This window comes from Mobula hypostoma, chromosome 8, assembly GCF_963921235.1.
Source record: "Mobula hypostoma chromosome 8, sMobHyp1.1, whole genome shotgun sequence".
Taxonomy (NCBI): domain Eukaryota; kingdom Metazoa; phylum Chordata; class Chondrichthyes; order Myliobatiformes; family Myliobatidae; genus Mobula; species Mobula hypostoma.
Genome location: NC_086104.1, coordinates 95758631 through 95785924, shown reverse-complemented (window position 1 = coordinate 95785924; position 27294 = coordinate 95758631). Strand labels below are relative to the sequence as shown.

Below are 27294 nucleotides of genomic sequence, written 5' to 3'. Positions count from 1 at the left end.
GTCACTTCCGCCCCGTCGGCCTCGGCCCCATCACGTGACGTAAGCTGGAGGCCGGAGTGTTGGAGACAAAGTGATGGAGCGTCTCTCGTGTTAACGGGAGCGAGGGAGTGAGCGGCGCTGAGGTAAAGGGTAGTTGTGTAAATATGTACAATGTTCTCATGGGATCTGGCCTTTCAGACCAGCGACACTAATGACGCCAATTCATCCTGCTCTCTATTCTTCCATTCCCTACTTGTAACGCCTCTTCAACATAAGTATGGTCTCTCCACCAATTTTATTGCCATATACCTACTTACATAAGACCTTAGAGCGAAAGAGTTGAAGACAAGGCCACGGTAATGCGGGAGGTGTTGGGTTGCTGAGTTAGGGTCGATTCAGGAAACTGATGGTTGCAGTCAAGTAGCTGTTCCTGAACCTGGCAGTGTGGAATTTCGGGATTCTCCGCCTCCTGCCTGACAGTGGCAACTAGAAGAGGGCATAACCTGGATGTAGGAATCCTTAATGATAGATGTCATGGGTGGAGAGGGCTGTGCCCACTTCCCCTGATATCTACCACACTCTATGTTCAAAAAAAACTTGCTCAACGCATCCCCTTTAAACTTGCCGCCCTCTCACCATGAGCCCATGCTCCCTAGTAATTGACATTTCTATCTTGGGGGAAAAGGATTCTGATTATCTACCTAATGTGTGCCTCTTATCACTTTAGCAGCCTCTACGGGTTATTCCCTCAGCTTCTGACACTCCGAAGAAAACATCATAAGTTTGTCCTTCTGGCTAATTCTTTCCAATCCAGACAAAGTCTGGTGAACTCTTTCTGCCTCCAAAGCCTCCATGTCTTGTTAATCTGGCGTCCAAATGCTGCCTACCTGGTTTTGTACAGCTGCAACTTGTGACTTCCCAACTCTTACAGCCAGTGCCCAGACTGAGGAAAGCAAGCATGGCAAACACCTTCTGTACTATCCTTTCACTTCTGTACTATTCTCCACTTTCAGGGATGTATGGAGTGCACACCAACAACCAGGATCTTCGGGTTATGGACAGGTTATGATTTTAGGGGTGTCCATAAGCAAATTGTATTCTTAAGTTGCAAAATACACAATACCAATTAATATGATAACCATATCTCCTCAGTAACGTAGGGAATGATCTTGATGAAGGCCAATTAACATGGATATTTATGTTATTTATGTCCTCCCATGCCTGGTTACATTACAGAATCAGAACGTTTCACACAAAGAGTGGTTTCAATGAAGTATCAGTGACTGTTACACCACTTAGTGGAGTATCATTGCACAAATATCATTAGAGATTATTGCATGTCGTTTTCCAAAACAGCTCTGTCGGGGAGGCTTGCACTGGTCTGGTTTTGGAGAGGGTTTACACTGGTCTGATTTAGTGGAGTATCATTGCACAAGTATTAAGGGAGAGGAGGTGTTGGAGTTGTTAAAATACATTAGGACGGATAAGTCCCCGGGGCCTGACGGAATAGTCCCCAGGCTGCTCCATGAGGTGAGGGAAGAGATTGCTGAGCCTCTGGCTAGGATCTTTATGTCCTCGTTGTCCACAGGAATGGTACCAGAGGATTGGAGGGAGGCGAATGTTGTCCCCTTGTTCAAAAAAGGTAGTAGGGATAGTCCGGGTAATTATAGACCGTTGAGCCTTACGTCTGTGGTGGGAAAGCTGTTGGAAAAGATTCTTAGAGATAGGATCTATGGGCAGTTAGAGAATCATGGTCTGATCAGGGACAGTCAGCATGGCTTTGTGAAGGGCAGATTGTGTCTAACAAGCCTGATAGAGTTCTTTGAGAAGGTGACCAGGCATATAGATGAGGGTAGTGCAGTGGATGTGATCTATATGGATTTTAGTAAGGCATTTGACAAGGTTCCACATGGTAGGCTTATTCAGAAAGTCAGAAGGCATGGGATCCAGGGAAGTTTGGCCAGGTGGATTCAGAATTGGCTTGCCTGCAGAAGGCAGAGGGTGGTGGTGGAGGGAGTACATTCAGATTGGAGGATTGTGACTAGAGGTGTCCCACAAGGATCTGTTCTGGGACCTCTACTTTTCGTGATTTTTATTAACGACCTGGATGTTGGGGTAGAGGGGTGGGTTGGCAAGTTGGCAGACGACACAAACGTTGGTGGTGTTGTAGATAGTGTACAGGATTGTCGAAGATTGCAGAGAGACATTGATAGGATGCAGGAGTGGACTGAGAAGTGGCAGATGGAGTTCAACCCGGAGAAGTGTGAGGTGGTACACTTTGGAAGGACAAACTCCAAGGCAGAATACAAAGTAAATGGCAGGATACTTGGTAGTGTGGAGGAGCAGAGGGATCTCGGGGTACATGTCCGCAGATCCCTGAAAGTTGCCTCACAGGTAGATAGGGTAGTTAAGAAAGCTTATGGGGTGTTAGCTTTCATAAGTCGAGGGATGGAGTTTAAGAGTCGCAATGTAATGATGCAGCTCTATAAAACTCTGGTTAGGCCACACTTGGAGTACTGTGTCCAGTTCTGGTCACCTCGCTATAGGAAGGATGTGGAAGCATTGGAAAGGTTACAGAGGAGATTTACCAGGATGCTGCCTGGTTTAGAGAGTATGGATTATGATCAGAGATTAAGGGAGCTAGGGCTTTACTCTTTGGAGAGAAGGAGGATGAGAGGAGACATGATAGAGGTGTACAAGATAATAAGAGGAATAGATAGAGTGGATAGCCAGCACCTCTTCCCCAGGGCACCACTGCTCAATACAAGAGGACATGGCTTTAAGGTAAGGGGTGGGAAGTTCAAGGGGGATATTAGAGGAAGGTTTTTTACTCAGAGAGTGGTTGGTGCGTGGAATGCACTGCCTGAGTCAGTGGTGGAGGCAGATACACTAGTGCAGTTTAAGAGACTACTAGTCAGGTATATGGAGGAATTTAAGGTGGGGGGTCATATGGGAGGCAGGGTTTGAGAGTCGGCACAACATTGTGGGCCGAAGGGCCTGTAATGTGCTGTACTATTCTATGTAAGTATCATTAGAGATTATTGTATGTCATTTTCTGGAGTAGCTCTGTTAAGTTGATTCTGTATTGAAAACGGTGCCTCTATTCTTAGGAAACAATGGTATCTGATTGTTGTTGACAAGTCACATGTAAACATTTTTTTCAAGACTAGTTCTTACTTTATTAATACTGTATTTATGAGAACTCATTGGTATGAACAGGTGTCCGTAACTTATGCACCCCCTGAAAATGATAGCATAGGTAGATAGAGTGGCAAAGCCTACGGCATACTTGCATTCGTGGGTTGGGCAGTTGAATGTAACAGTTGTCCGGTCATGATGGAGCTGTATCAAACATAGGCTGATGTTTGATTCAACATTTGGAGTACTGTGTGCAGTTGTGGTTGCCTCATTACAAGGAAGGGCATGGAGGCTTTGGAGAGGGTGCAGAAGACGTTCACCAAGATGTTTCCTGCAGGCATACTTAGCAAATCTATAGAATAGTAACTATAACAGGATCATTGAAAGATCAGTGTAGAAGACACCAAACTACAAATGCAAATATAAATAAGTAGCAATAAAAAACGAGAACATGACAATGAGATACTGAGTCTGTAAAGTGAGGTAACACACATAAAAGTTGCTGGTGAACGCAGCAGGCCAGGCAGCATCTCTAGGAAGAGGTGCAGTCGACGTTTCAGGCCGAGACCCTTCGTCAGGACCTCTTCCTAGAGATGCTGCCTGGCCTGCTGCGTTCACCAGCAACTTTTATGTGTGTTGCTTGAATTTCCAGCATCTGCAGAATTCCTGTTGTTTGCTGTAAAGTGAGGTCATTGGTTGTGGGAACGTCTCAATGGATGGGCAAGTGAGTGTAGTTATCCCCTTTTGTTCAGGAGCCTGATGGTTGAGGGGCAGTAACTGTTCTTGAACCTGGTGATGTGGGTCCTGAGGCTCTTGTACCTTCAACCTGTTGGCAGGCATGAGAAGAGAGCATGGCCTGGGTGATAGGGATCTCTGATGATGCATGCTGCTTTCCTACAACAGCACATCATGTAGATGAGCTCAGGAGTTGAGAGGGCTTTAGCCATGATGTACTGGGCCGAACACACTACCACCACCGTTTGTAGTGCAGCAGCGCAAATCAGCAGTTTTCACTGACAGACATCTCCTATTGGAAGACCAAAGTGCATCTTTCATTACGTTAATAATCTTCCAGCAGAATCTGGTGTTTGTTACCTCAGGGGATTGAGGCTCAGGATTTGAATGAAGCATCTGAGAGAGAGAACACTGGTAACTAGGAGGAAAGCAGAATTTGGTGCTTGTTTGAAAGTGCAGATGCTGAGGCATTCCAGATGATAACAGAGTGCACTGGACCCAGTTTCCAGGAACCCTTGTCCCCTTTTCCCAGTGTTCGAAGATGAAAGGACAAGATGCTGAGCTCAGTTGCCTATTCCTATTCCCATAACAAATAGCAACAGGGGGAGACCATATGGAATAAACACAGGAGATTCTGCAGCTGCTGGAAATCCAGAGCAACGCACACAATACTGCAGGAGCTCGGCAGGTCAGGCAGCACCTATAGAAGGGAAAAAATAGTCGGGATGAGAAATGAAGGGAGGAGAAGCTAAAATATGGAGGTGGGGGGAGAGGAAGGAGCACAAGCTGACAGGTGATAGATGAAGTCAGATGAGGGAGAAGCTGGGTGGTGATAGGTGGAAAAGGCTGAAGAAGAAGGAACCTGATAGGAGAAGAGAGTGGACCACGGGAGAAAGGGAAGGAGGAGGGGCATCAGAGGCAGGTGAGGAGAAGAGAATGGGTAAGGGGGGGGCGGGGAGCTGTAATGGGGAATTGAAAAAGAGAGAGAAGGTGGAGGGGGGAGAAATTATCAGAAGACAGAGAAATCAATGTTCATTAGGAATTCTTTGGTCCAGAGTTTTCAAAGACAAAGAATCAAAACTCACCAGAGAAATTCATTCTAATCGCTATATTGAATAGGTGCTTGCTAAGCCAGGCATTGTACTATCTAATCCCATGTTTTACTTTATATATCTCCCTAAGAACCTTACGAGTTTCAGTAAGAATACCTCTCGTTCTTATAAATGCCATTAAGTACAAACCCAACCTGTCCAACTTTCCCTCCTAAGACAGTCCCTCTATCCATGAAACCATCTCCTGAATGCTTCAAATGATGGTATACCCCTCTTGAATAGGGTGCCAACCTGTACACAGTACTCAAGGTGAGGTCTTGTAGTCCCTTGTGAAGTTCTTGTGAGACTCACTACTTTTATATTTGAACTCTCCTGAAATAATAGCCAGCATTGTGTTCACCTTCCTGATTACCTGGCTGTGCCTATGCTGCAGCTTTCTCTGTCTCAGGTATTTGAGTACCCCAGACCTGTTTGTGCTGTAGCCGATCTTCTTTTCAAATACAGGTGACCCCCATGTTCTGGCAGGGGATCCTAAGAATGGCCCATATTTCGTCATGCAAAGCTGTGTCACCTGCGTCAGGAAATGTGAGTTAAAAATTAATTTACTATTTTTATCTGAACTCTGAAGAGCGAATTTTATACTGCATCTCAAAATTTTGTGTAGTTATTCATGAATTCTGTAAAAGGTGAAATTCTGTTACCCAAAAGGCCGAAACACACGTGTAATATGGTTTTATTGCTCTTTCTTCCTAAATTAGTAACCCTACATTTTTTTTTTGTTTGTTTTTTGTTTAGAGAGACAGCACAGAACAGGCTCTTCCGGCCCAAAGAGCCACAACGTCCAGCGACCCCCGACTAGCCTGATCACAGGGCAATTTACAATCACCAACTAACCTGCTAACAGGTATGTCCTTGGACTCTGGGGAAAAAACCAGAGCACTCGGAGGAAACCCGAGTGGTTCCCAGGGAGAACGTACAAACTCCTGACAGACGGCGCTGGAATTGAACTCTGGAACACCCGAACTGCTATGATGTCGTGCTAACTGCTGTGCTGCCGTGGTCTCCACAGATTTAATTTGCATATTTCTCTGTGTAAATTGTTTATAATCATCACAATTTGCTTTCTCACTACTTCTTATAATCCAGATATTGGTCTACAGTGTATGCACTTCCTTTAAATCATCAGTATACACTCAGTGGCCCCTTCATTGGGTACACCTTTCCAGTACTGGGTGGGACCCACCTTTGCCCCAGAACAGCCTGAGTTCTTTGTGGCATGTCGCAGCAGAAATCAAGATTTGTCAGACCAGGCAATGTTGTTCCAGTCTTCAGCTGTCAGGTTTTGATGAGCCTGAGCCTGAGCCTGCTACAGTCTCAGTTCCCTGCTCTTAGCTGACAGGAGTGGAACACTGCATGCTCTTCTGCTTCTGTAGCTCATCCACATCAAGGTTCAACATGTTGCACGTTCAGAGATGCTCTTCTGTATACCGCTGTTGTAGCATGTGCTTATTTGAGTTACTGTCACCTTTCTGTCAGCTTGAACCAGTCTGGCCATTCTCCTCTGAGCTCTCATGAAGGCATTTTCATCCACAAAACTGCCGCTCGCTGGATGTTTTTTTGGTTTTCACACCATTCTCTGTAAACTCCAGAGACTTGTGAGTAAAAAGCCCCAGGAGTTTTGGAGATGCTCAAACAACCCTGTCTGGCATCAACAATCACTCCACGGTCAAAGTCACTTAGATCAGATTTCTTCCCCATGCTGAAGTTTGGCCTGAACAACAACTGAACCTCCTGACCGTGTCTGCATGCTTTAATGCATTGAGTTGCTGCTACCTGATTGGCTGTTTATATATTTGCATTAACAAGCAGGCGTACCTGATAAAGTAGCCACTGAGTGTATTTCAACAGCTACAGTTTGAGAAGTACTATAAATTAGCCCCCTTATTCCCATATACTGCTTTCAGCCAGATAGCCAGTCCTCTCTCCATGCTAACATCGTACCTCGGATCCCTCGAGCTTGTATCTTGAAAAGTAATCTTTTATATGGCACCTTATATGAACATCTTTAGAAACTCCAGTTATGTTGCACGTACTGAATCAGAATCAGGCTTATTACCACTGACATATGACATGAAATTTGTTTTACAGCAGGAGTACAGTGCAGTTCTGGCATGGATAAAGCAGTGGCTGATTGGCAGGAGGCAAAGAGAGGGAATAAAGGGATCCTTTTCAGATTGGCTGCTGGTGACAAGTGGTGTTCCACAGGAGTCTGTGTTGCAACTGCTAATCTTTACATTGTATGTCAACAATTTTATGATGAAGTTGATGTTTTTGTGGCCAAGTTTGGGGACAATATAAAGATATGTGGAGGGGTAGGTAGTACTGGGGAAGCAGAGAGTTTGCAGAAGTGTATGGTGATGTACTTTGGTCAGAAGGAATAAAAGCATAGACTATTTTCTGAACGGAGAAAATTCAAAAATCTGAGGTGCAAAGAGATTTGGAAGCCCTTGTGCAGGATTCCCCAAAGGTTGAATTGGTGGTAAAGAAAGTGAATGTAGTGTTAGCATTCGTTTCGAGAGGACTAGAATGTAAAAGTAAGAAGGTGATGCTGAGGCTGTATAAGGCACTGGTGGGGCCTCACTTGGACTATTGTGAGCAGTTTTGGGCCCCTTATCTAAGAAAGGATGTGCTGGTTTTGGAGACGGTTCAAAGATTCACGAGAATGATTCCGGAAATGAAAGGGTTATCTTATGAGCAGCGATTTAAGGCTCTGGGCCTGTACTTGCTGAAATTCAGAAAAATGTGGGGAGATCTCATTGAAACCTCTCAAAAGGACTAGATAGAGTGGATGTGAAGAGGATGTTTCATATGGTGCGGGAGTCTAGGAGGGCATAGCCTCAAAACAGAGGGACATCCATTTAGAACAGAGATGAGGAAGAATTATTTCAGCCAGAGGTCGGTGAATCTGTGGAGGCCAGGTCACTGAGTGCATGTAAGGCAGAGGTTGATAGGTTTCTGATTAGTCAGGACACAGAAGGTTACAGGGAGAAGAGAGTAGATTGGAGTTGAGAGGGAAATGAGTCAGCCATGATGAAATGGCAGAGCAGACCCAATGGGTCAGGTGTCTCGATTCTGTTCCTATGTCTTATGGTCATATAAAAACTACTATGTTACAACAAGAAAGATATGTTTTAAATAGTGCAAAAAGTGAGGTAGTGTTTCTGGTCCATTCAGAAATCTGATGGCAGAAGGGAGGAAGCTGATCCTGAAACATTATTGAATGTTCCTTCGGGCTCCTGTACCTCACCCATGAAGGCAGCAATGAATGAGAAGAGGGACTGTCCTTGATGGTGAGAACCTTTAATGATGATGGATGCCATCTCCTTAAGGCACCGCGTTTTGAGGATATCCTCGGTTGTGGAGTGGCGTATGCCCACGATGGAATTACTGAGTTTACAATGCCCTGCAGCTCTTTCCAATCCTGTGCTTTGGCAACTCCATACCAGACGGTGCTGCAAATAGCATCCTCTCCGCAGTGCATCTCTAGAAATCTATTAGTCTTTGGTGATGTACCAAACTTTTTCAACCTCCTAATGAAATATAGCTGCTGTCATGCATCAATATGTTGGGCCCAGAATATATCTGAGAGATGTTAAAACCCAGGAACTTGAAACTGCTGACCCTTTCCACTGCCGACTCCTCAATGAGGACTGATCTGTGTTCTCCCAACTTCCCCTTAGTGAAGTCCGCAACCAATACCTTGGTCTTACTGATGCTGAGTGCAAGTGTTATTGTTATGACACCACTCAACAAGCTGATCTACCTCAGTCCCGTACACCACCTCATCACCGTCTGAGATTCTGCCAACAGCAGTCGTGTCACAACGAATTTATAGATGGTGTATGAGCTGTGTCTAACCACGCAGTGGTAACTGTAGAGAGAGTAGAAGAGAGGGCTGAGTGCACTTCCTTCAGGTGCGCCTGTATTGATTGTCAACATGGAGGAGATATTATTTCCAACCTGGACGGACTGTGGACTTCCGATGAGAAAGTCAAGGATCCAGGATATCTTGAAGGTACAGAAGCCGAGGTTCCCTTTGATCCACTCTGGACTCATTTTTCTTCAAGATTCAAGATATTTTAATGTCATTTCCAGTACACAAGTGTCAAGGAGAAAGAAATAATTGTTACTCAGGAGCCGATGCAGCAAAAAAAAATCTAAATATGATAAAGAACACAATAAAAACACATAAGATAGCTTATATACACAGATTGTATGTCCATAAAGTGACACTAGGTACAGGAGTGTCTGTACATAGGGTAGCCCTGAAAGAAACTGATGAAGTAGTGTTGGTGGGAGGTGTGATGGGGTGGGTTGCTGGGTGGAGGTGTTGCTGCTTGGGGAAAGTAACTGTTTTTGAGTCTGGTGGCCCTGGCATGGATGCTAGGTAGCCTCCTCCCCGATGGGAGTGGGTGGGAGGATGTTCCTTGAGCAGGGCGGGTGGATCCTTCATTATGTTGCTGGCCTCTTTCCAGCAGCTTTCCTTGGTAGCAGGTTGGCTGGTGTTAGCGATGTGTTGGTCAGTCTTGTACAGCTTTCCTGTCTGCCACACTGCAGTTTCCATGAACTTGTCAGACATGATTTCACATTCATGAAGCCATGTTTGCTCAGGTTACCACTTAATACAATACAGGAGGAGACATTCCTGCCGAGCTGAGTCTATGCCACTTCCAAGCAAAGCAGTTCCATCAGTCCATCGTTCATTACTCTACAAACCAATGTCAATAACTTCCCTTTTTGAATCTTTTGATCTTCCTAATGTTATTGTTATAATTTCCATAATAATTGATGCCAGTGCTTTTCTAACATCAAGTTAACTGGCCTGAAATCACCACCTTTTATATTCCATCCTTTTTGAATCATGTTATAATTTTTACAGTCTTCCAATCCTTTGATATAATGAACCTGCCATTACCGCAGTTTGGGTAGCAGAAACTTGCCCTTGCTGAATTCACAAATCACTACCAAATAATCCGAGGTACAGAATAAAAAAAATCACTCTTATGTAAATAAATAGGCACAACATTATGAAAAAGTGACAAATTCTTTCAGAAATTCAGTTCATGTTTCTTGATGCATGTGCAGAAAACGTGGCGATTTCAGTTGAATTCAGTTAGTACAACAGGTTTAGTTTTTTTTCTCCTAGCAGTTTATTTTCAAGACTTTCTCATTTTATTTACCCTCAAGATGTCCGGAAAAAGGCTAACAAGTTCAAGTGCAAGTTGTAAACCTAAACAACCACGTAAAGCAATTTCACTGGATATAGAACTCGATATTTTACGAAGGTTTGATGCCGGAGAAAAACTTAGTACAATTGCTAAAACTTTGGGGCTAGCCACATCTGAAGTGGCAACGATAAGAGACAGCAGAGATGAAATTAAGACAAGTGTTCAAATTGCTGCACCATTAAACGCTCAAACACTCTACTTTCACCATAGCAAAGTGATGCTTAATATGGAAAGACTCCTGAGCATGTGGATAAAAGACCAGACGCAGGATAATGTGCCATTAAGTACAAATGTTATTCAAGCTAAGGCCAAGAGCCTCTATGATGAACTTTTGAAAGAAGAGGGCAGCGGTGCACAAGGAAAACCTTTCTTGGCAAGTAAAGGGTGGTTTGACATGTTTCAAAAGCGATTCAACTTGCATAAAGTGCATAATGCTGTTGCCAGTACTGCAATAAATTATCCGAGTGAACTGAAGAAGGTAATTGATGAAGGAGCTTACATGCCAGAACAGGTATTTAATGTAGGCGAAATGGGTCTTTTCTGGAAACGCATGCCTGACAGAACATATATTTCAAAAGAAGAGAAGGCCATCCCGGGCTTTAAAGCTTCCAATGATCGCCTGACGCTACTCGTAGGAGGCAATGCTGCTGGTGATTTTAAGTTAAAGCCCCTTCTAGTGTACAGCTGTGAGAATCCCAGAGCTCTCAAGGGTTATGCAAAACCTAACCTACCAGTGATTTGGCACTCAAACAGCAAAGCCTGGATGACTGTGACTATTTTTCATGACTGGTTTATCAACTATTTCTGTCCAGCTGTAGAAAAGTACTGTGCCAAACATCATCTTTCCAACAAAGCACTGCTCATTTTGGATAACACTCCTAGCCACCCACTGAATTTAAATGATCTTTCTAATAATGTGCGAGTTGAGTACTTGTCCCTCAACACAGCAGCCTTATTACAACCAATGGATCAAGGTGTAATTGCAACTTTCAAAAGATATTATTTAAGAAAAACTTTTAAGCAATTGACTTATGCAACTGATGAAGAAGGTAAGCCAACAGTTCGAGAATTTTGGAAAAGCTTTAACATTATGAATGCAATAGATAACATAGCTGAGTCATGGGATGAAGTGAAAGTTTCTACAATGAATGGTGCCTGGAAAAACATTTGGCCGGAGTGCATCAACAACTTTAGTGGCTTTCCACCAGCAGAATCAGCAGAAAAGGTTACCAGAGACATAGTAGAACTAGCAAATGAGGCCGGATTTGAAGATGTTGTCGAAGGAGATGTGATTCACCTCTTGGATTCGTATGAAGATTATTTGTCAGATGAAGATCTCATGTTGTTGGAGCAAGAGCAGGCTTCACAAGAAATTGATATGATAGAAACACCACCAGCTCCTCTTCAAATAATGACAAACCATCTTTCGGATGCCTTATCGTACATTGATCAGGTTGTGCATATCCTTAGTGTGAACGACCCAAACCGAGAACGTAGTCTAAGGGTTGGCCGCTTACTGCAAGACGCTATGAGCTGTTACAGGGAAATGTACAAGGAAAAAGTACGTCGCAAACAACAATCAACTCTTGATGCGTTCCTTGTCTTAAAATCAGAGCCTCCCTCTCCCTAACTCTGTTCCACCACGCAACACTCCACAACGTCTCTGGTTAGTACTTGTGTTTTTGTGCACCACTATCATTTATTGCAAGTAATATTCTTAAATTATCTTACCTCTATTTACTATGTATTTAAAAATGTCTGCCTATATTTGTGTGTTGCTATTACTTCTGCTGAGAAAAAAATCCTGTAGAACGCACCCACTTATAACTTGGGATTCAGTGGGGGGAAGAAAAGAGTTCACTTTATGGATGGGTTTTGAAGAACAATATAGTGTATCTCTTCAGAATCTAAGGATTGCTGAAAGATTGTAATTAATGCATCCATTCTCGCTGAAGTTATCAGAATCAGGTTTAATATCACCAGCTTATGTTGCGAAATGTGCTAACTTTACAACAGCAGTACAATGAAATACATGATAAATAAATATAGAGAAAAACACTTAATTACATTGACTACACATATGTCTATTAAATAGTTGTTAAAATAAGTAGTGCAAAAAATCAGATATAAAAAGGTAGTGAGGTCGTGTTCATGGGTTCAAAGTCCATTTAGAAATCACATGGTAGAGGGGAAGAAGCTGTTCCTGAATCACTGAGTGCGTGCCTTCAGGCTTCTGGACCGCCTTCCTGATGGTAACAGAGAGAAAAGGGTACATTCTGGTGGTAGGGATCCTTAGTGATGGACACCATCTCATCCAGCTATATTAATTCCATCGAATGTATTTTTTGGCATTAATGGGATACCAGCTTCTGCTGTAGTGTCTACAAAATACCTGTTTAACTCCTCTGCCTTTTTTATGTTTTGGTTCATGTAAAACTCCTCACAAGGTTCTAGACTAATCCAAGTAGTACATCTTATTCCACATTTCTCTGAGATACAGAAGTGGCCAGAAATGGAAGAATTCAGATCTCTATATAGAAGTCACAGAAAAAGGCTATTCAGCTCAAACAAGAGCTGTCCTCCACAAGTCCACAACATGGAAAGTGTGTGATAATACACCCCATGTTGATCTGTGAAATTAATCTGCTGAGGAGCAGGGAGATTTTCTGATGATTATCACTGAGATTGATGTCACAAACAGGGGGTGAGTAGTGGGGCCAGCACAAGTATGCTTTCCCATTCCATAATCATTGAACACATTAATAACAAAAGACGTAGAAACATGGTTGGGCAATTCAGCCCTTAAAGTCTGTTCTCCCATTCCATCATGACTGATTTATTATTCCTCTCAACCCCATTCACATGTCTGTTTGATATCCCCTCTGAAGTGGTCAGATTTAAATAGCTGCAGATCCTTTTATTTAAAAGGTAATAAGTACTATATTAATGATAAATCTCATTTGCCCAAATGACAATGGATTTATTGATTCCTATATTTATGTCCTTTTGGTTTACAGAGAGTATGGCGACAACTTGCTAAAAGCTGTCAGAGTTAATTCAGATTTCGGGTCCAGTACTCTTCTTCATTTGCAACGAAGTGTCTTGGAGCTATCACGTTGATAGTGTTTCTCTTTCCACAGAAGCTGCCCAACCAGCTGTAATTCTGTTTTTAATGCAATATTTATGGCTAAACCACTTAACGAAATAAAAATTGGTTTGACCTGTATACTGGCAGATCTTTCTTTTGATCATAAACAAAGAGAATCTGTATTTTGGGAAGAGCAAAAATAAGCCAGGGTTGATAGCACTATGTTGATGAGGACTTGCACATAATGATAACTGATTATGTTATCCAAGTATAAACTTAAAGAGTAACTTTGTCACATGTACATCGAAACACAGTCGTTTATCAATCAAATCAGCGAGAAATGTGCTAAAGAGCCTGCAAGAGATGCTATGTTTCCGGCATCCCCATAGCTCACTATCCCTAACCATATGTCTTGGAAAAATGGGAGGAAACCCACTCAGTCATGGAGAGAATGTACAGTGGTGCGAATTGAACCCCGATCTTACAGCTCGGACTGCAAAGAAAGTGCTGTACTTGTGCCGCCCCATAATAAGCATTGAATAATGGACGTCTGCTGTTTAAGGTAATATAGAGGTGCAAATCATTCAGCTGACACTTTGGCAACCTTCAGAGCATGTTATATATACATACAAATATCTATGGTTTGTTTCCCACATTCTGCACTCATTATAGTCTCCCAGATCAATAACATTGTAGACATATTTCTGTCCCTAGCAGGGATAAGAAATTATTACAGCAAATATGTACGTTGGTGAGAGGGAGGAACAGGGCATGTCTTTCTTTTGTTGCTTGATGTGTTCTGTGTATTTCTGCCAAGCACGGTGGTGATGTTATGTTGGTGTTGAAATGTATGGTGATATTTGTGGGCTGCCCATGGCACCTCCTCGGCTGTGTTGGTCGTTAGTGCAAAGGACACACTTTACCGTGTTTCGATTTACATGTACATGTGATAACTCTGAAACAGGCCTTTCATGGTCTAAGCTGCCATCCATATTCTCAATGTTATCAGGTTATCTGCTCTACACTGCAGCATCTTGCTTCTTATAAAATGTTTTTAAAAATAATTAATAAGGTAAGCTGGTTCTGCTTTAGTGCCTGTTCCAAAAGTTGGATACTTAAAATGATTTTGCAATATCAAAGATTTCTATAAATTCAGCATAATTGTCACTAGTAATAGTAGCCTTCATCTTTGCTTCATGGGCAGAAATCACAAATGATTGAGAGGTAAGGTCGGTGGGGAGAAAATGCAGACGGACTTAAACTGCAATTAAAAGTTTGTTAGAAACCAATAATGTACATTCTAAAGTCTAAACCATCACTAGATAAGTTTTTCACAATAACAGCTTAACAGCAACAAAATATCAGTTCTAATTTATAGAATGATCATGGGGACTATTAACTTCTTGCAGCGTGGTCCTTTTATTCCAGTTACAAATTCTTCTCTAATTTAACTAACAACATTCGCAAACCCTACCTGCCGATGAACAGGATGTATAAGGATTAGTGTTTGGCATGTGTTCTGAAGCCACATCTTGGTCTTGTACAGAATAAATAATGACACATAGTGTTTTGGCTTAATAGCCTGTTTTTGGTGACATGCGGCTCTGCATTCTTCCAGTCAATTTTGGCTACTTCTGCATTTCAGATTTTCCTTTTCTCAATATTGACAGCTAGACCTTCAGTATTGACACAATGGATCAGACTTTGTATTCTAAAACCCTCCTCTCTTAACACAATGAAATTCTTTGCCGTAGCCTCTCATATTGGCCCAGTACCATTTTGGCCGACAGTGTTCCTGTGAGCCATCAAAACTTAGTACCTTTACTTTAAAGATGCTCTAGCAAACGTAAATTGTTGTGGTCTTAAAAACAATTACATACTTCGAAACAGTAAACATTTTATTAAATTTTCATGACTTTTTTTTTTACAAGTAAACTGTTGAATCAAGAATTGTGTAGATGATAAAGAAATGTAGGCGTAAAAACAAAAAAAAACAGATTTAAGTACTTTTCTGTGGTGTTTTCTCACGTTTGCCTGCACATCTGTCCCCCGCAGAACTCTTGACTTGGTTCCAATACATATAATGGTTAGCAAGATTATCAGTTAAGAGATTGGAAGATGTGTCTGCTGGAGAAGTTGAAAGGTGGCTCACAGAGCATAAACCAATTGGCCTGAATGAGCTGCTTCAGTGCCATGGACTTGATACAAATCCTCTCATAAATCTACATGGTCCGTCGTCCAAGTTCTATTGACATTGTTTTTTAATGTTCTTTTTATTACAATGTTGGTTAAAATTCCAGCCACTCTGTCATGTATAGACAAGTCGCAGGAGAGATGTCCCCGCCTTCATGACAATCGTCAAATACCTGGAAGAAACATTAAGAGGAACTGAGCTCCTGTCTGAAACTGAATAAGAGAGAGAATATACCGATATGTAGAAGCAACAGATCACCAGAGGGGTCAGAGTCATTTTGAAGGGGACCCCAGCTTCATAACGGTTTACTCGGCATCTTTACAGGTTATGCACAACTTTTGCAGTGCCGAACAGATTTACTTGTAAAATATTTACATCTTTCTGGGTAAATAGGAAGGAAGTGGATCTAGTGAGATGACATTTGCAAAATTCCGGCAATGTATTTTGGGAATTACCATTTGCACATATTTCTTCCTGCTGTAAACAAAATTTAAATACAGAGCAATAAATTCTGACCTCACTATTTGAGGTGGAGGACTCCTGCAGATTTTCAGTGCCTTAGCCTCCTTCTGAGAGTAAGATAATGGAGGTAGGCTGAGGGATAATTTAGACAGAATGTCACCACTTATCGGAAGTGATCAACTACATAGGGAATGGGGTAATTACAAACTGAGGGTCTCCATGAGCTCTCTGAACAGCAACAAATGCTTTAGCTTCAATACTAACAGCAGTGCTTTCAGTCTGGAAGACCCACAACCTTGGCATCCATCTCCACTCCTCCAAGCTTTCAGTCACCTTGAGCCTTGAGTGTAGTAGCAGTTTTTTTCTAATTACTCTTCGTCAAAGTTCCTTGTATATCCCCCCCCCCCCACCCCGTCAAAGGTACCACTTGCTGTTGTCCTAAATGTGTTTATAGAGTTTGAGACTATTCCCACTTACAGGGCAAAAGACAAACTGCAAAAAGTGCAGTAATGACCAAATACCCTACTCACCCTCCCAGTCCATTCATTCTTCAACCTTATTATCTACCGAACCAGTAGGAAGTAACAGGAACAGGAAGCTGTAGGGTTATCCAAGCTCAGAGCCTATCTTGCAATCTCTGAAGGTGGACATGACAGCCTTCTGTCAGCAATCTCTTTATTCCTTTGCTAAGTCTAGGAGCCTAGAGTCCTAAACAGATGTTATTCATAGACCTCTTTGAAACAAGGCAATGCAATGGCACTGAATGCTGCCAGACATTGGTGTATGGTTTTACGGTGCTGACAGAGCTACAAACACTCAAATTAAGTGGAAGAATGGTTCAGGAAGTTTGAATGTTTACACCCAAATGTAGGGCCAAAATTGCTGCCAGAGAAAGGCGAAGATGGGTTCAACCCATTGAATTAAATCACAGTACGTTGTACACAAACACCAAAATAAACCCAAATGCAGAGAACCAAAACTGGCAAGGGGAGGGGAAGGGGAATAATTTCCTGAAATCCATCAATCACAGAAATCCTTTAGGCTATGTTCACATTATACTCTCAAGTATTTACCTAAACCACTTTAGTGGTTACATAAATTGGCAGAAGCATCCTGGTGTCATGACCAATATTGATTTAAAAACTGTCCTCTTCAACTTCAATCATTTCTCCCGTGAGATTGAGTAATGAATGTCCCATGAATATAAATGAAACAATACTTCACTGATCCCAAAGAAGCCACACTTACTGGGCACATCCCACAAGGCGTCCTCATCAGGCCAGTGGGCTGGATGATGGGATTGACTGCTTTATACAGCTTCATTTGTCCATCCACGCTACCAACCGTGCCTTCTTTTGCAGCTATAATCGTCATCTCTACTTTCCCATCATATATCAACGTATTTAGAATAGTTTCTATATCTTCCATTGAGAGTTCCACCTGAAAATGCAAGAGCCCTAGTGGTTAATTCATTTACTGAGCAACAGAAGAAACGAACTGAACAAAATTATCAGGCTACAATTTGAAGCAACAACTGATTAACATCTGGCCTAGCCCATGAATGGTTTCAGTAACAGGCCTTCACATCCTTCACAGTAATCAACCATGACTTTAAAAACAAGGCCAATATTCCAGATCTTCCCATTGCTAGAGCAGCAAGCTACAAAACCAAATGTCCGCAGAAGCCAGATTGAAAGTCCATTTCAGGGACTTCAGTACATAAACACATGAGATTTTGCAGATGCTGTATATCCAGAGCACCACGCAGAAGAATAAACAGTCAACATTTCAGGCTGAGACCCCTCATCAGGGCAGATGAAGGGTCTTGGCTCAAACCTTTAGCGTGTAATATAGGCTGACAATCCTGTGAAGCACTGCGGGACCATCAGAAGTATTTTCTTTTGCAGGAGATCAGATGGAAACCCCATCTGCCCTCTGGTGAGCATAATGTCCCAGTGCACCAATTCAGAGAAGAGCAGGGCGATTTCCTCAACCATAATCAATAGAGCAGATTAGCTGGTAATCTGCGCTGTCAGTGGGATCTTAATTCTGCTGCTACACTTCAACAGTACTGCAGTGCCTTCAAAACATTTCTGGATTCTATTATTTAATGAGATTAGTGAGAGAATGATTGGAGGAAGAGGGGAAGAAAAGTATTCGCCAAGATTTAAAATGTGTCCATATGCAAGTGCTCATTCTACAGTTATGACAGAAGAATGTAACCGAACAGCAGAACTAATTAGTGTGATAAATACCACAGAACTGCTCAGTATACCACATACTATAATTAGTGGCACTATCTCATTAGCATTGCATTATATACTGCCTCTGACTTAATAAACAACATTAACCAAATGTCATCTTATTTTCTAGTCCAGTGGCTTGTTTTAGATATAAAGAATGTGCAGTCACAGCCTTTAACATCGCCACCCAAGGGCAGCAGATTTACAGTATTATAAACACATTCATAACCCTTACAGAAAAGCAACAGCAGCAGTATATGGTTATCCCACAATGTTGATCGTGGGAGACAGCAATCACAAACTTCCTGCCCTGGTTCAAATTTATTTGAAGTGGAGCCCAAGAAGCAATCTGTGACAAAAGGTTTCAATACCCCCCCCCCCGCACCCATTTCTAATTGTGGGAAATTTCTGTGCATCTATCAGATCTCAACTATTTCCATCCAAGGGAGTGAAGAGGCATTTAAGAGTGCCTATGTATTTGAAAAGCATCTCCAAAGGGGTGACTTGTAGATGAGAAAACAGAGGGAACTTAAAGCAGTACCCCTGGACTGGAAAAGTGGTGGTGAAGGCCAGCAGTAAATGGCAACAGAAAGGTTGAGAAGGGTGTGCAGGAAAGTTTTACCTCCAACTTTCATGTTCACACTCTGCTAACCTTGGACCCAAAAATGGAAGCTGGACTGTCAACAGTTTGGTTTAATGTGGAACGATGGCAGAGGAATCAAGGCAGTATGAGCTTGAAGGCAAAACATAGAACACTACAGCACAGTACAAATTCTTCGACTCATGATTTTATGATGACCTTTTAACCTACTCTAAAATCAATCTAACCCTTCCTGCCTACACAGCCCTCCATTTTTCTATCATCCATGTGCCTATCTAAGAGTCTCTTAAATGTCCCTAATGTATCTGCCTCTACCACCGCCCCTCCTGGCAGGGCGTTCCATGCACCCATCACACTCTCTGTGTTTAAAAAAAACCTACCTCTGACATTCCCCCTATACTTACCTCCAATCGCCTTAAAATTAAGCCCCCTTGTATTAACTATTTCCACTCTGGGGGAAAAAAAATCTCTGGCTATTCACTCGATCTATGCCTCTTATCATCTTGCGCATCTCTATCAAGTCATCTCTTACCCTTCTGCGCTCCAAAGAGAAAAGCCCTAGCTTGCTCAACCTATCTTCATAAGACATGCCCTCTAGCCCAAGCAATATCATAGTAAATCTCTGAAAACTTCTACATCCTTCCTACAAGGTGACCAGAATTGAACACAATATTCTAAGTGTCCTGTTTTCAGGGTTTTAAAGAGCTGCAACATTACCTCACAGCTCTTGAACTCAATCCTCTGACTAACAAAGGCCAACACACCATATCCCTTCTTAACAACCCTATCAACTTGCATCACAACTCTAAGGGATCTATGGACATGTGAACAGGAGATGAAAATGTTGTTTGTTATTTCTAAGCTAATGAATCAGGAAGGACGATTTTAGGTTGAATGGGAACATACAAGATTTAGTCTGTGGACAAAGGGAAGGAAAGGAACTGGTTGAGGAGGTTGAATGTCATAATCGATGGGGCAAAAAATATCTGCAAACTTCACTAAACCTGAAACTGGAAAAAGCAGGGTAAAGTGGTTTAAAGACACCGTATTTGATAAAAATGTCATTTTTGAATACTGATCACTTTAGCTAGACAACAGACCTCATCTTCACAGGTCTAAAGAAAAGAGACAGACAGCATTCTAGTACCTTGCTGATACCCAATTCACAGATGTATTTCCACACTTCATGCGATGAAGCAAACGAACTGTTCCTTTGAACCATAGGACTTTGTTTACTCTCCCGAGCCACCTCTGCCTGTAGGGAACACATGGTTACTTTCTTTATTAGTGATTAACTTCCAGTAATAAGACTTTAAAATATATATTCAATATTACCATTCACTTCCGCAACGTAAATGTGTGTGGCATGTACTGATTACTACCCTAGTACAAATCAGTCTATAATAAACACTGGGTATTGTAGGACTGCTGGATTGGAGAAATATATAATTATTTCCAGACAATCATGCAGTTCCTTCCCCAGTTGGATGGACGCCCTGTACAGAGAAAAAACATTTGAGAGACTGTTGGGATAGATTTATTGGCCACTGGGCGTTATTGGGTGCAGGCATCGACTGTCAGGTGGGAATTGGGGTATTTCCAGGTGCCTTCTCTCACCACCCGAGTTGGGACATTCGAGGTCTCAGTGAAGAGGAGGAGAGCTGGGAGCACAGAGCACTCACTGAGTGAGTGAGGCTGGCTGCCTGCTCACTCTCCCATCACAGCCATCCCTGCGATCCTCTTCCACAAACAGTTTCTGTTCATTTCCAACATATGAAATTGCTGTAAGGATTGGAGCAACTCCCTGAAGCTTGACAGGCTGCCAGTTCACATGTGCAGGCAGAGGGGAGAGCTGGGTCCTTCTCTGGCTGGAACAACAATCCATTTATAGAACAGGAATCATGGCCATTGAGGTCGGGGAATTACTTTAACTACATTCATCTGGATAATTCCTCTCCCTGGAAATAACATGAATTTTTATTGATAGCAGCCACGCCTCTGAGTCAGATGTTTCTGGATTCAGCTCTCTGAGACTGGAAATTTAAAAAACAATTGGGCAGAATAGCTCGAGGGGGTGAAATTTCATCGTACATTGACTTACATTAGAAAATACCATGCACCGGTGAAACATTTCATTTATCTGATATCGAAGGGTCTCAAATATTTTCATCCGACTGTGTTGGAGCAAAACATTGAATAACAAAATTCTTAGAATTTCTCCCCCTAATGATGCAAAGCTCAAGCCCTTGGTCCCTGCTATTTCAACATGCTGTTTGTTAAATCACTTATCCTCATCCTGCTTCAATCAATCCAAAAATTGTCAATCCCCCACAATGCAGGTCATTATGACTTGTCCCTCCAAACTGTACAGTTTACAGCATCACAAGATGGGAGCAGAATTAGGCCATTTGGCCCATCAAGTCTGTATCGCCATTCAATCACGGCTGATTATTTGTCCCTCTCAACCCCATTCTCCTGCCTTTGACACCCTTACTAATCAAGAATCTATCAACCTCAGCTTCAAATACCAGACATCCCACCCTGCAAAAACTCATTTTAGGGAGGTAGCACCCCCGCGCATCCCCCCCCACCCCTGGTCGACCTCCAAGGGTGTATGTAATACTTTGTTTAATGATTTTGTCTAATCTGTAAACCAAGTTGGGTATATACAGCAAATGTGAGATTAAAGTATGTACTTGTATTATATTATATTATCATGTTTATTCTATTACAACTTTAAGCAAGTCTACAGGGATTTTGGCCTCATCACGTAGGACATCAATAGCGTAGCTCCTTGGCAACCAGCCAGCTAGTTTAAATCAGGGGACCCCAACCTTTTTTGCACCGTGGACCGGTCTAATATTGACAATATTCCTGCGGACCGGCCGATGAGACAGGGTGGGGGGTTAAACGCAACCGGAATATAGGTGATAAGTCAGCCATAAGTCACTTGTCAGTGGCTAATATGCTCGATTTCATTTCTAAAGGGGTTTATCTAACGAATTTGATACTAAACACACAGCGCATATTTTCCTCACATGAATGTAGTGATAAGTCAGTTACAACAGTGGTCCCAAACCTCCGGGCCGCGACGAATGCAGGGGTACAGCGATGGCCGGAACACACCCAGCACATCTTTAAGAAAAAAGCCGAAATAAACAAGCTAATTGATTAGGTGCTGCCCGGCATGTAAATGTCGGCCCAGATCAGAGACGATGCAATTGGCAATTGCCTCTGATCTGGGCCGACATTTACGGGCCGGATGGCACCTAATTAATTAACTTGTTTATTTTGGCTTTTCTCTGAAAGATGTGCTGGGTGCGTCCCGGCCACCGCCGTATTCTTCGCGGCCCAGAGGCTGGGGACCACTGAATTGTAAGTCACTTGTAAGTCAATAGCATCATAACATTTTAAGTAACGTTTGGATATTAAACACACAGTGCATATATTCCTCGTATGAATATATAAAATCATTGCAACAGACCAATACCTGTATCGCTGAATCAGTGGGAGCCCTGGGCTTGTTTTCCTGCAACAACATGGTCCTATCGAGGGGTGATGGGAGACAGCGATACTCGAAGGGGGTTCCTTATGTCCAGTCTATTCGGCAATTTAGTTTTCGTTGCATTCATTGCAGAAAGCTCCGCTTCACAGAAATATGTTGGAAATGGAAGCAACGTTTTCATGGCTATCTCAGGATATTCAGCCTTGACTTTGATCCAGAGATGTTATGTCAAACATACTTTTCAGCCCGCCGTCATTTGCAAGCTGGAGGAGTTGATCTTTTTCCCCACGCTGACATGGATGATTCACTGGGGATCACGGATGGAATTCCTTTGCATGTCTTGGGTCACTGATGACCTCGCGTGTTAAAATTCAACAGTGCGTGACAGTGAATGAGGAAAGGTGCAGCTGACTAATATCGTTTCATATTGCCAAATCATATTGTTTCCTCACGGCCCAATGGTTGGGGACCACTCTTAGCATGAAGAGAGACCAATCAGGATGCTCGGTCTCCCTCTCCCGCTCAAAAAAATCTATTTCCGGGATATTGTATATAATTTCCAAGCATCAGAAAGCCACTATCGATATGCGGGAGACTCCTGGAACTTCCGGGAGAGGTGGTATGTCTGAAATACACCCAATGACTTGGCCTCCACAGCTGTCTGTGGCAATGAATTCCACAGATTCACTATCCTCTGCCTAAAACAATTCCTCCTCATCTCCCTTCTAAAGGGATGTCCTTCTACTCTGAGGCTTTTCCCTCTAGTCATAGACTTCCTCACTTTAGGAACCATCCTCTCCACGCCCACTCTATCCAGGCCTTTCAATAATCAAGACGTTTCAATGAGATCCTCACCTTCATTCTTCAAAACTCCAGTGAGTACAGGAGCAGAGCCAAACACTCCCCACTCTCTAACCCCATCATTCCCAAGATCATTTTTGTGAACTTCCTCTGGACCCTCTCCCATGCCAGGACATCCTTTTTTAGATAAGGGGCCCAAAACTGGTCATAATATTCTCAAGAGCAGTCTGAACAATGCCTTATAAAGCATCAGCTTATTTTGTATGAATTTAAAGCCTTACCTTATTTTGTAAGAACTTAAAGCACTGTTGGTTCAACACTTCCACAAACTCGGACTCGAAGTCCTGGTCACTGTACCAAGCGCCACCAGTCACAGACCGATCTGGCTGCAAGTTATACAACATGTACACCTTTTTCTTCGATGCCTGGAATAAGGGAGGATAGACATTTTACTTACTCTTGACTCCAGTGCATTACTGCCAAAGCAGGCATTTATCCCTGAAACTAGCAGCTCTTTAAAACATTGAGAGTCAAAAATAAATCTTCATCCGTCCTTTGTCACAGGTCTAAATGCTGGAGCTCCTTTGCTAATGGCACTGTGGACACAACTTCACCAGAAGGAAACAGCCATTGTAGAAGGCATTTCGACACCACCTCCTCATAAGTGAGAAGAGGGAGTAACAATAATTGATGGCCTTACCAGCAACATCCACAGACATTAGTAAATTTAAAACAAATTATGTGGTGGACTGATTGCATTTTTGAAAGGCACCAAGGTAAACAGCTGAAATAATTCGTGGATTTTATGATCAGTTACCTGGTGCCCATCACAAATCACAAGATTTTCTTCCCCCCCCTCACTGCCACCGCCCTGCCCCGAACTCAATTTCGCAACCTACTAACATGGGGTTACATTTCTGATCTCTCAGTTAGCACCAAGGGTGCTGCCCATTCCCCTTCTGCATCGCTGCTCCTGGGTGTCCTGGGACATCAGAATGCGAAGTTCATCACCAACCAGATGCGCAGGATATCTTAGTAATCGACTCGGGGGCGGGGTGGGGGAAAGAATCTGAAAATCTGCTCTCCAATTTCAACAGGCAGCCAAAACCAATCAAGAAAATCATGGACTGGACTTAAAACATAGTTGGTGTTTCAGGCATTAGTTTGTACAACAAAATCCCCTCTAGAAAAATATTGCCTCTCACCTTAACCAATGTACAAGTGTTAATATTTTTTAATGCACCTCCATAATGGAATATTTTTGGAAATAATATTGAAATTACTTTCCCCATAGCTCACATTTCCCCCAACGTTAATAGGAGAATTTTCAAAAAAAAAAGGGAACTTGGGGTAAAATGTAAGGCTTTGAGGAAAGTGGGATTAATGAGATTGATATAAATACAGAACAATGGGTTGTTTCTGTACTTTGAATTTCTGGAGTTGTATTGCTTTCACAAAAGTCACTGGAAGTTTCATACACTCAATAGCCAGTTTATCAGGTATTTCCTGTGCTTAAAAGTGGCCACTGCGTGTACGTTTGTCATCTTCTGCTGCTGTAGCCCATCCACTTGTGCGTTCAGAGATGCTCCTCTGCACACCACTGTTGTAACTCATGGTTATTTGAGTTACTGTCACCTTCCTGTCAGCTTAAACTAGTCTGGCCATTCTCCTCTGACCTCTCTCAATAACAAGGCGTTTTCACCCACAGAACTGCCGCTCACTGGGTGTTTTTGTTTTTCCACCTTTCTCTGTAAGGTCTAGAGACTGTGAAAACCCCAGGAGATCAGCAGTTTGTGAGATGCTCAAACCACCCCATCTGGCACCAACAATAGTTCCACGGTCAAAGTCACTTGGATCACATCTCATCCCTATTCTGATATTTGGTCTGAAAAACAACTGAACCTCTTGACCATGTCCGCATGCTTTTATGTATTGAGTTGGCTGATTAGATATTTGTATTAACGAGCAGGTGTACAGTTGTACCTAATAAAGTGACCACTGAGTGTATGTGTTAAGTATAAACTGATTAAAGGTAATTCCATTTTTTATTATACTGAATGAAAACACTCAGTTTGAAGGTGACCATGCAAACTTCAGTGCTGAGGAAGGGCCTGAAATGTCAATTGTTTGTTCATTTCCACAGATACTGTCTGACCTGCTGAGTTTCTCCCGCATTTTGTGTGTGTTGCCTTAATTGAAACATGTAAGCACAGACCCAAGCCCATAATCTAAAAATATCTAAGAGTGCTGCACTATGCAGTCAAATCATGCCTTCTTTACATGTTGAGAGATCTCAGAGAGGGATGGTAAGGTGGAGAGTATTTTATCCAAACCCGGACTAATATACTCACAGCAACAGACTTCACAGCTTTTATTAGTTTTTTGCTTTCCATATTCTTCAAAATTTTGTTGATCTCCGTTAGAGGAAGGTTGCTTTTGTATCGAATATCTCTGCTCCATATACCTACAAAATAAACATTTTTATTACTGGGCTGAAGATATGATTTTAAGCACTTTGTAATTTTTCAGCATTGCCATTTTAGATCAAAGGTATTTTATTATTAGACATGTTATGAATTCTTAAAAGGTATTAACCGTATCTTTAGCAATAACAGTATCAGAGACGTGAGTTCAAGACCCGCTGGAAAGACTTGAGCACGAGGACCTCTTGGCATGCGGGTTCCCAAACAAGGCTTCGTGGACCCCGGGTTGGGAATGGCTCTTAGTGGTTCCATTAATTGGCATCACACTAAAAGATGACCGTGCCACTGCAAGATCAGTGCACAAGTGTGGGAACGGTAGAGCTGAGCAGCTCTAAACTGGGCTTCCGTAGGAAACGGCCGGCTGTCACGAAGCTGAGCTACACTCCCCCACAATCCACAGCCACGTGATCTCGCATAACCCCAACTCTACCAGCATCATCAACTCAGGACACCAGTGAGCTTCTGTGGGAGCAGAATACCCAAATAAAGTGCCAACCTAACACTAAAATAGTGGAAGCAGTATTGGAATAAAATCAAATTGGTGCTTAGAAATCCCAGGAATGGTGATGGACAAACAACTCAGTTAACATGGCAAGGCAACTCCACAATAACTGCAGAGAACATTGCTCTCACCCTGCAAGGTCAGATTGCAGCCAATTCTATTTATCCCATGTGGCCAAGTGTGCTGGACACAGCCGTGCCCTGACAAAGTCCCAATTTCTGTGCTGAACACTTGTCCTGCCTGTAGAATTAGCCATACTCTGAGTCAACACAACTACAACATCTGACAACGTGGAAAGTCTCTCAGGTATGTCACTTCCACACAAACCAGGCACAATCCATTCCAAACAACTTCTGCACACCATCAGACTGTCCTCAATCCTTTGTCGGAATGGTTCGTTTAAAGTGCTAAAAAGCTATCACCACACACCAACAACCTGCGGACACGCAGTGAGCTCAGGGCTAGGAGAATCACCCAGCTGCAGACCTTAATGCAGAGAGAAAATATAAATAGGATTCCGAGTAAGGTGAAAGTGATTGGGCTCGACATCAGTGCAACTTCTGACCATGGTCAAGGGATTACAGGGGTGAGATTCTGCACTGAAATTAGATAATGCTTGTGATTGCCGAAACTCAATCATCTCCTCCTCAAGCCTGGGACCAACCCCCTTCAGGTGCTTCATCAAAAACTTTCCTGCTATAAAAGACCGGAAGTAGAGACGTTTGCTAACGTGTTCTATTCCAGTACACAATGAAATGGTTTATAAACACATTGTCAACATTCAGTGTTCTTCCACCTCTTCCTCAGCAGCTCCTCGGGATCAAGGGTGACTTATTTCAATGACAGCTTTGAGGATTCCATGATGGCCAATGTGGTTAAGATGGGAACCACAGTCTTTCACAGATGCACGAGGTGGTGAATGATGGGGCTGGTGGTTTGTGAGGTGTTCTACCCCTTTCTCTGCGCCTCTGCTGCTGATGCATGCTTCGAGGTTCTCTCTGCCATCCTGAAAGCCCCTTTGTACTTTGAACAATTATGGCCCAAGGATCAGTCAGGATGTTTAATATTATTTGCCATTAAATGACATCTCCAACAAAAACCAGGTCAGTGAGTTGGCGGTGAGCTCTGGAGTTGGAGATCTGTGCGGGCAAAAGCAGCGAGGTCCGATAACCCCACGTTTGTGAATCAGTGGGACTGGAGCTCAAGGCCTAGTGTTCAGGTCC

The 27294-nt window shown here is 42.7% G+C and overlaps 2 protein-coding genes across 6 annotated transcripts in view; one reads left to right on the top strand and one right to left on the bottom strand.

The window, feature by feature from the left end:
• Nucleotides 1-20: 20 nt before the first annotated feature.
• On the top strand, nucleotides 21-15005 carry LOC134350755 (tigger transposable element-derived protein 1-like). Of its 5 annotated transcripts, XM_063056402.1 has the most exons (6): nucleotides 21-122; nucleotides 5409-5489; nucleotides 5700-5808; nucleotides 8139-8254; nucleotides 10152-11858; nucleotides 13210-15005. In XM_063056402.1, the coding sequence occupies exons 4-5, from the start codon at nucleotides 8252-8254 to the stop codon at nucleotides 11820-11822; spliced, it is 1674 nt and encodes a 557-aa protein (XP_062912472.1). In that variant the 5' UTR covers nucleotides 21-122; nucleotides 5409-5489; nucleotides 5700-5808; nucleotides 8139-8251; the 3' UTR covers nucleotides 11823-11858; nucleotides 13210-15005. The 5 variants fall into 5 exon arrangements, with proteins under 5 accessions (XP_062912472.1, XP_062912473.1, XP_062912475.1 ...); XM_063056403.1 differs by lacking the exon at nucleotides 5409-5489; XM_063056405.1 differs by lacking the exon at nucleotides 8139-8254.
• Nucleotides 15006-15216: 211 nt separating this feature from the next.
• polr3f (polymerase (RNA) III (DNA directed) polypeptide F) overlaps nucleotides 15217-27294 on the bottom strand; it is a 31675-nt gene continuing 19597 nt past the window's right edge. The window contains exons 5-9 of the mRNA XM_063056408.1: nucleotides 25438-25550; nucleotides 23368-23511; nucleotides 19928-20035; nucleotides 17185-17376; nucleotides 15217-15646 (exon numbers count right to left, since the gene is read on the bottom strand). Of these exons, the coding sequence (XP_062912478.1) occupies nucleotides 15569-15646; nucleotides 17185-17376; nucleotides 19928-20035; nucleotides 23368-23511; nucleotides 25438-25550 (635 nt within the window). The 3' untranslated portion in view covers nucleotides 15217-15568. The remainder of the gene's footprint in view (nucleotides 15647-17184; nucleotides 17377-19927; nucleotides 20036-23367; nucleotides 23512-25437; nucleotides 25551-27294) is intronic.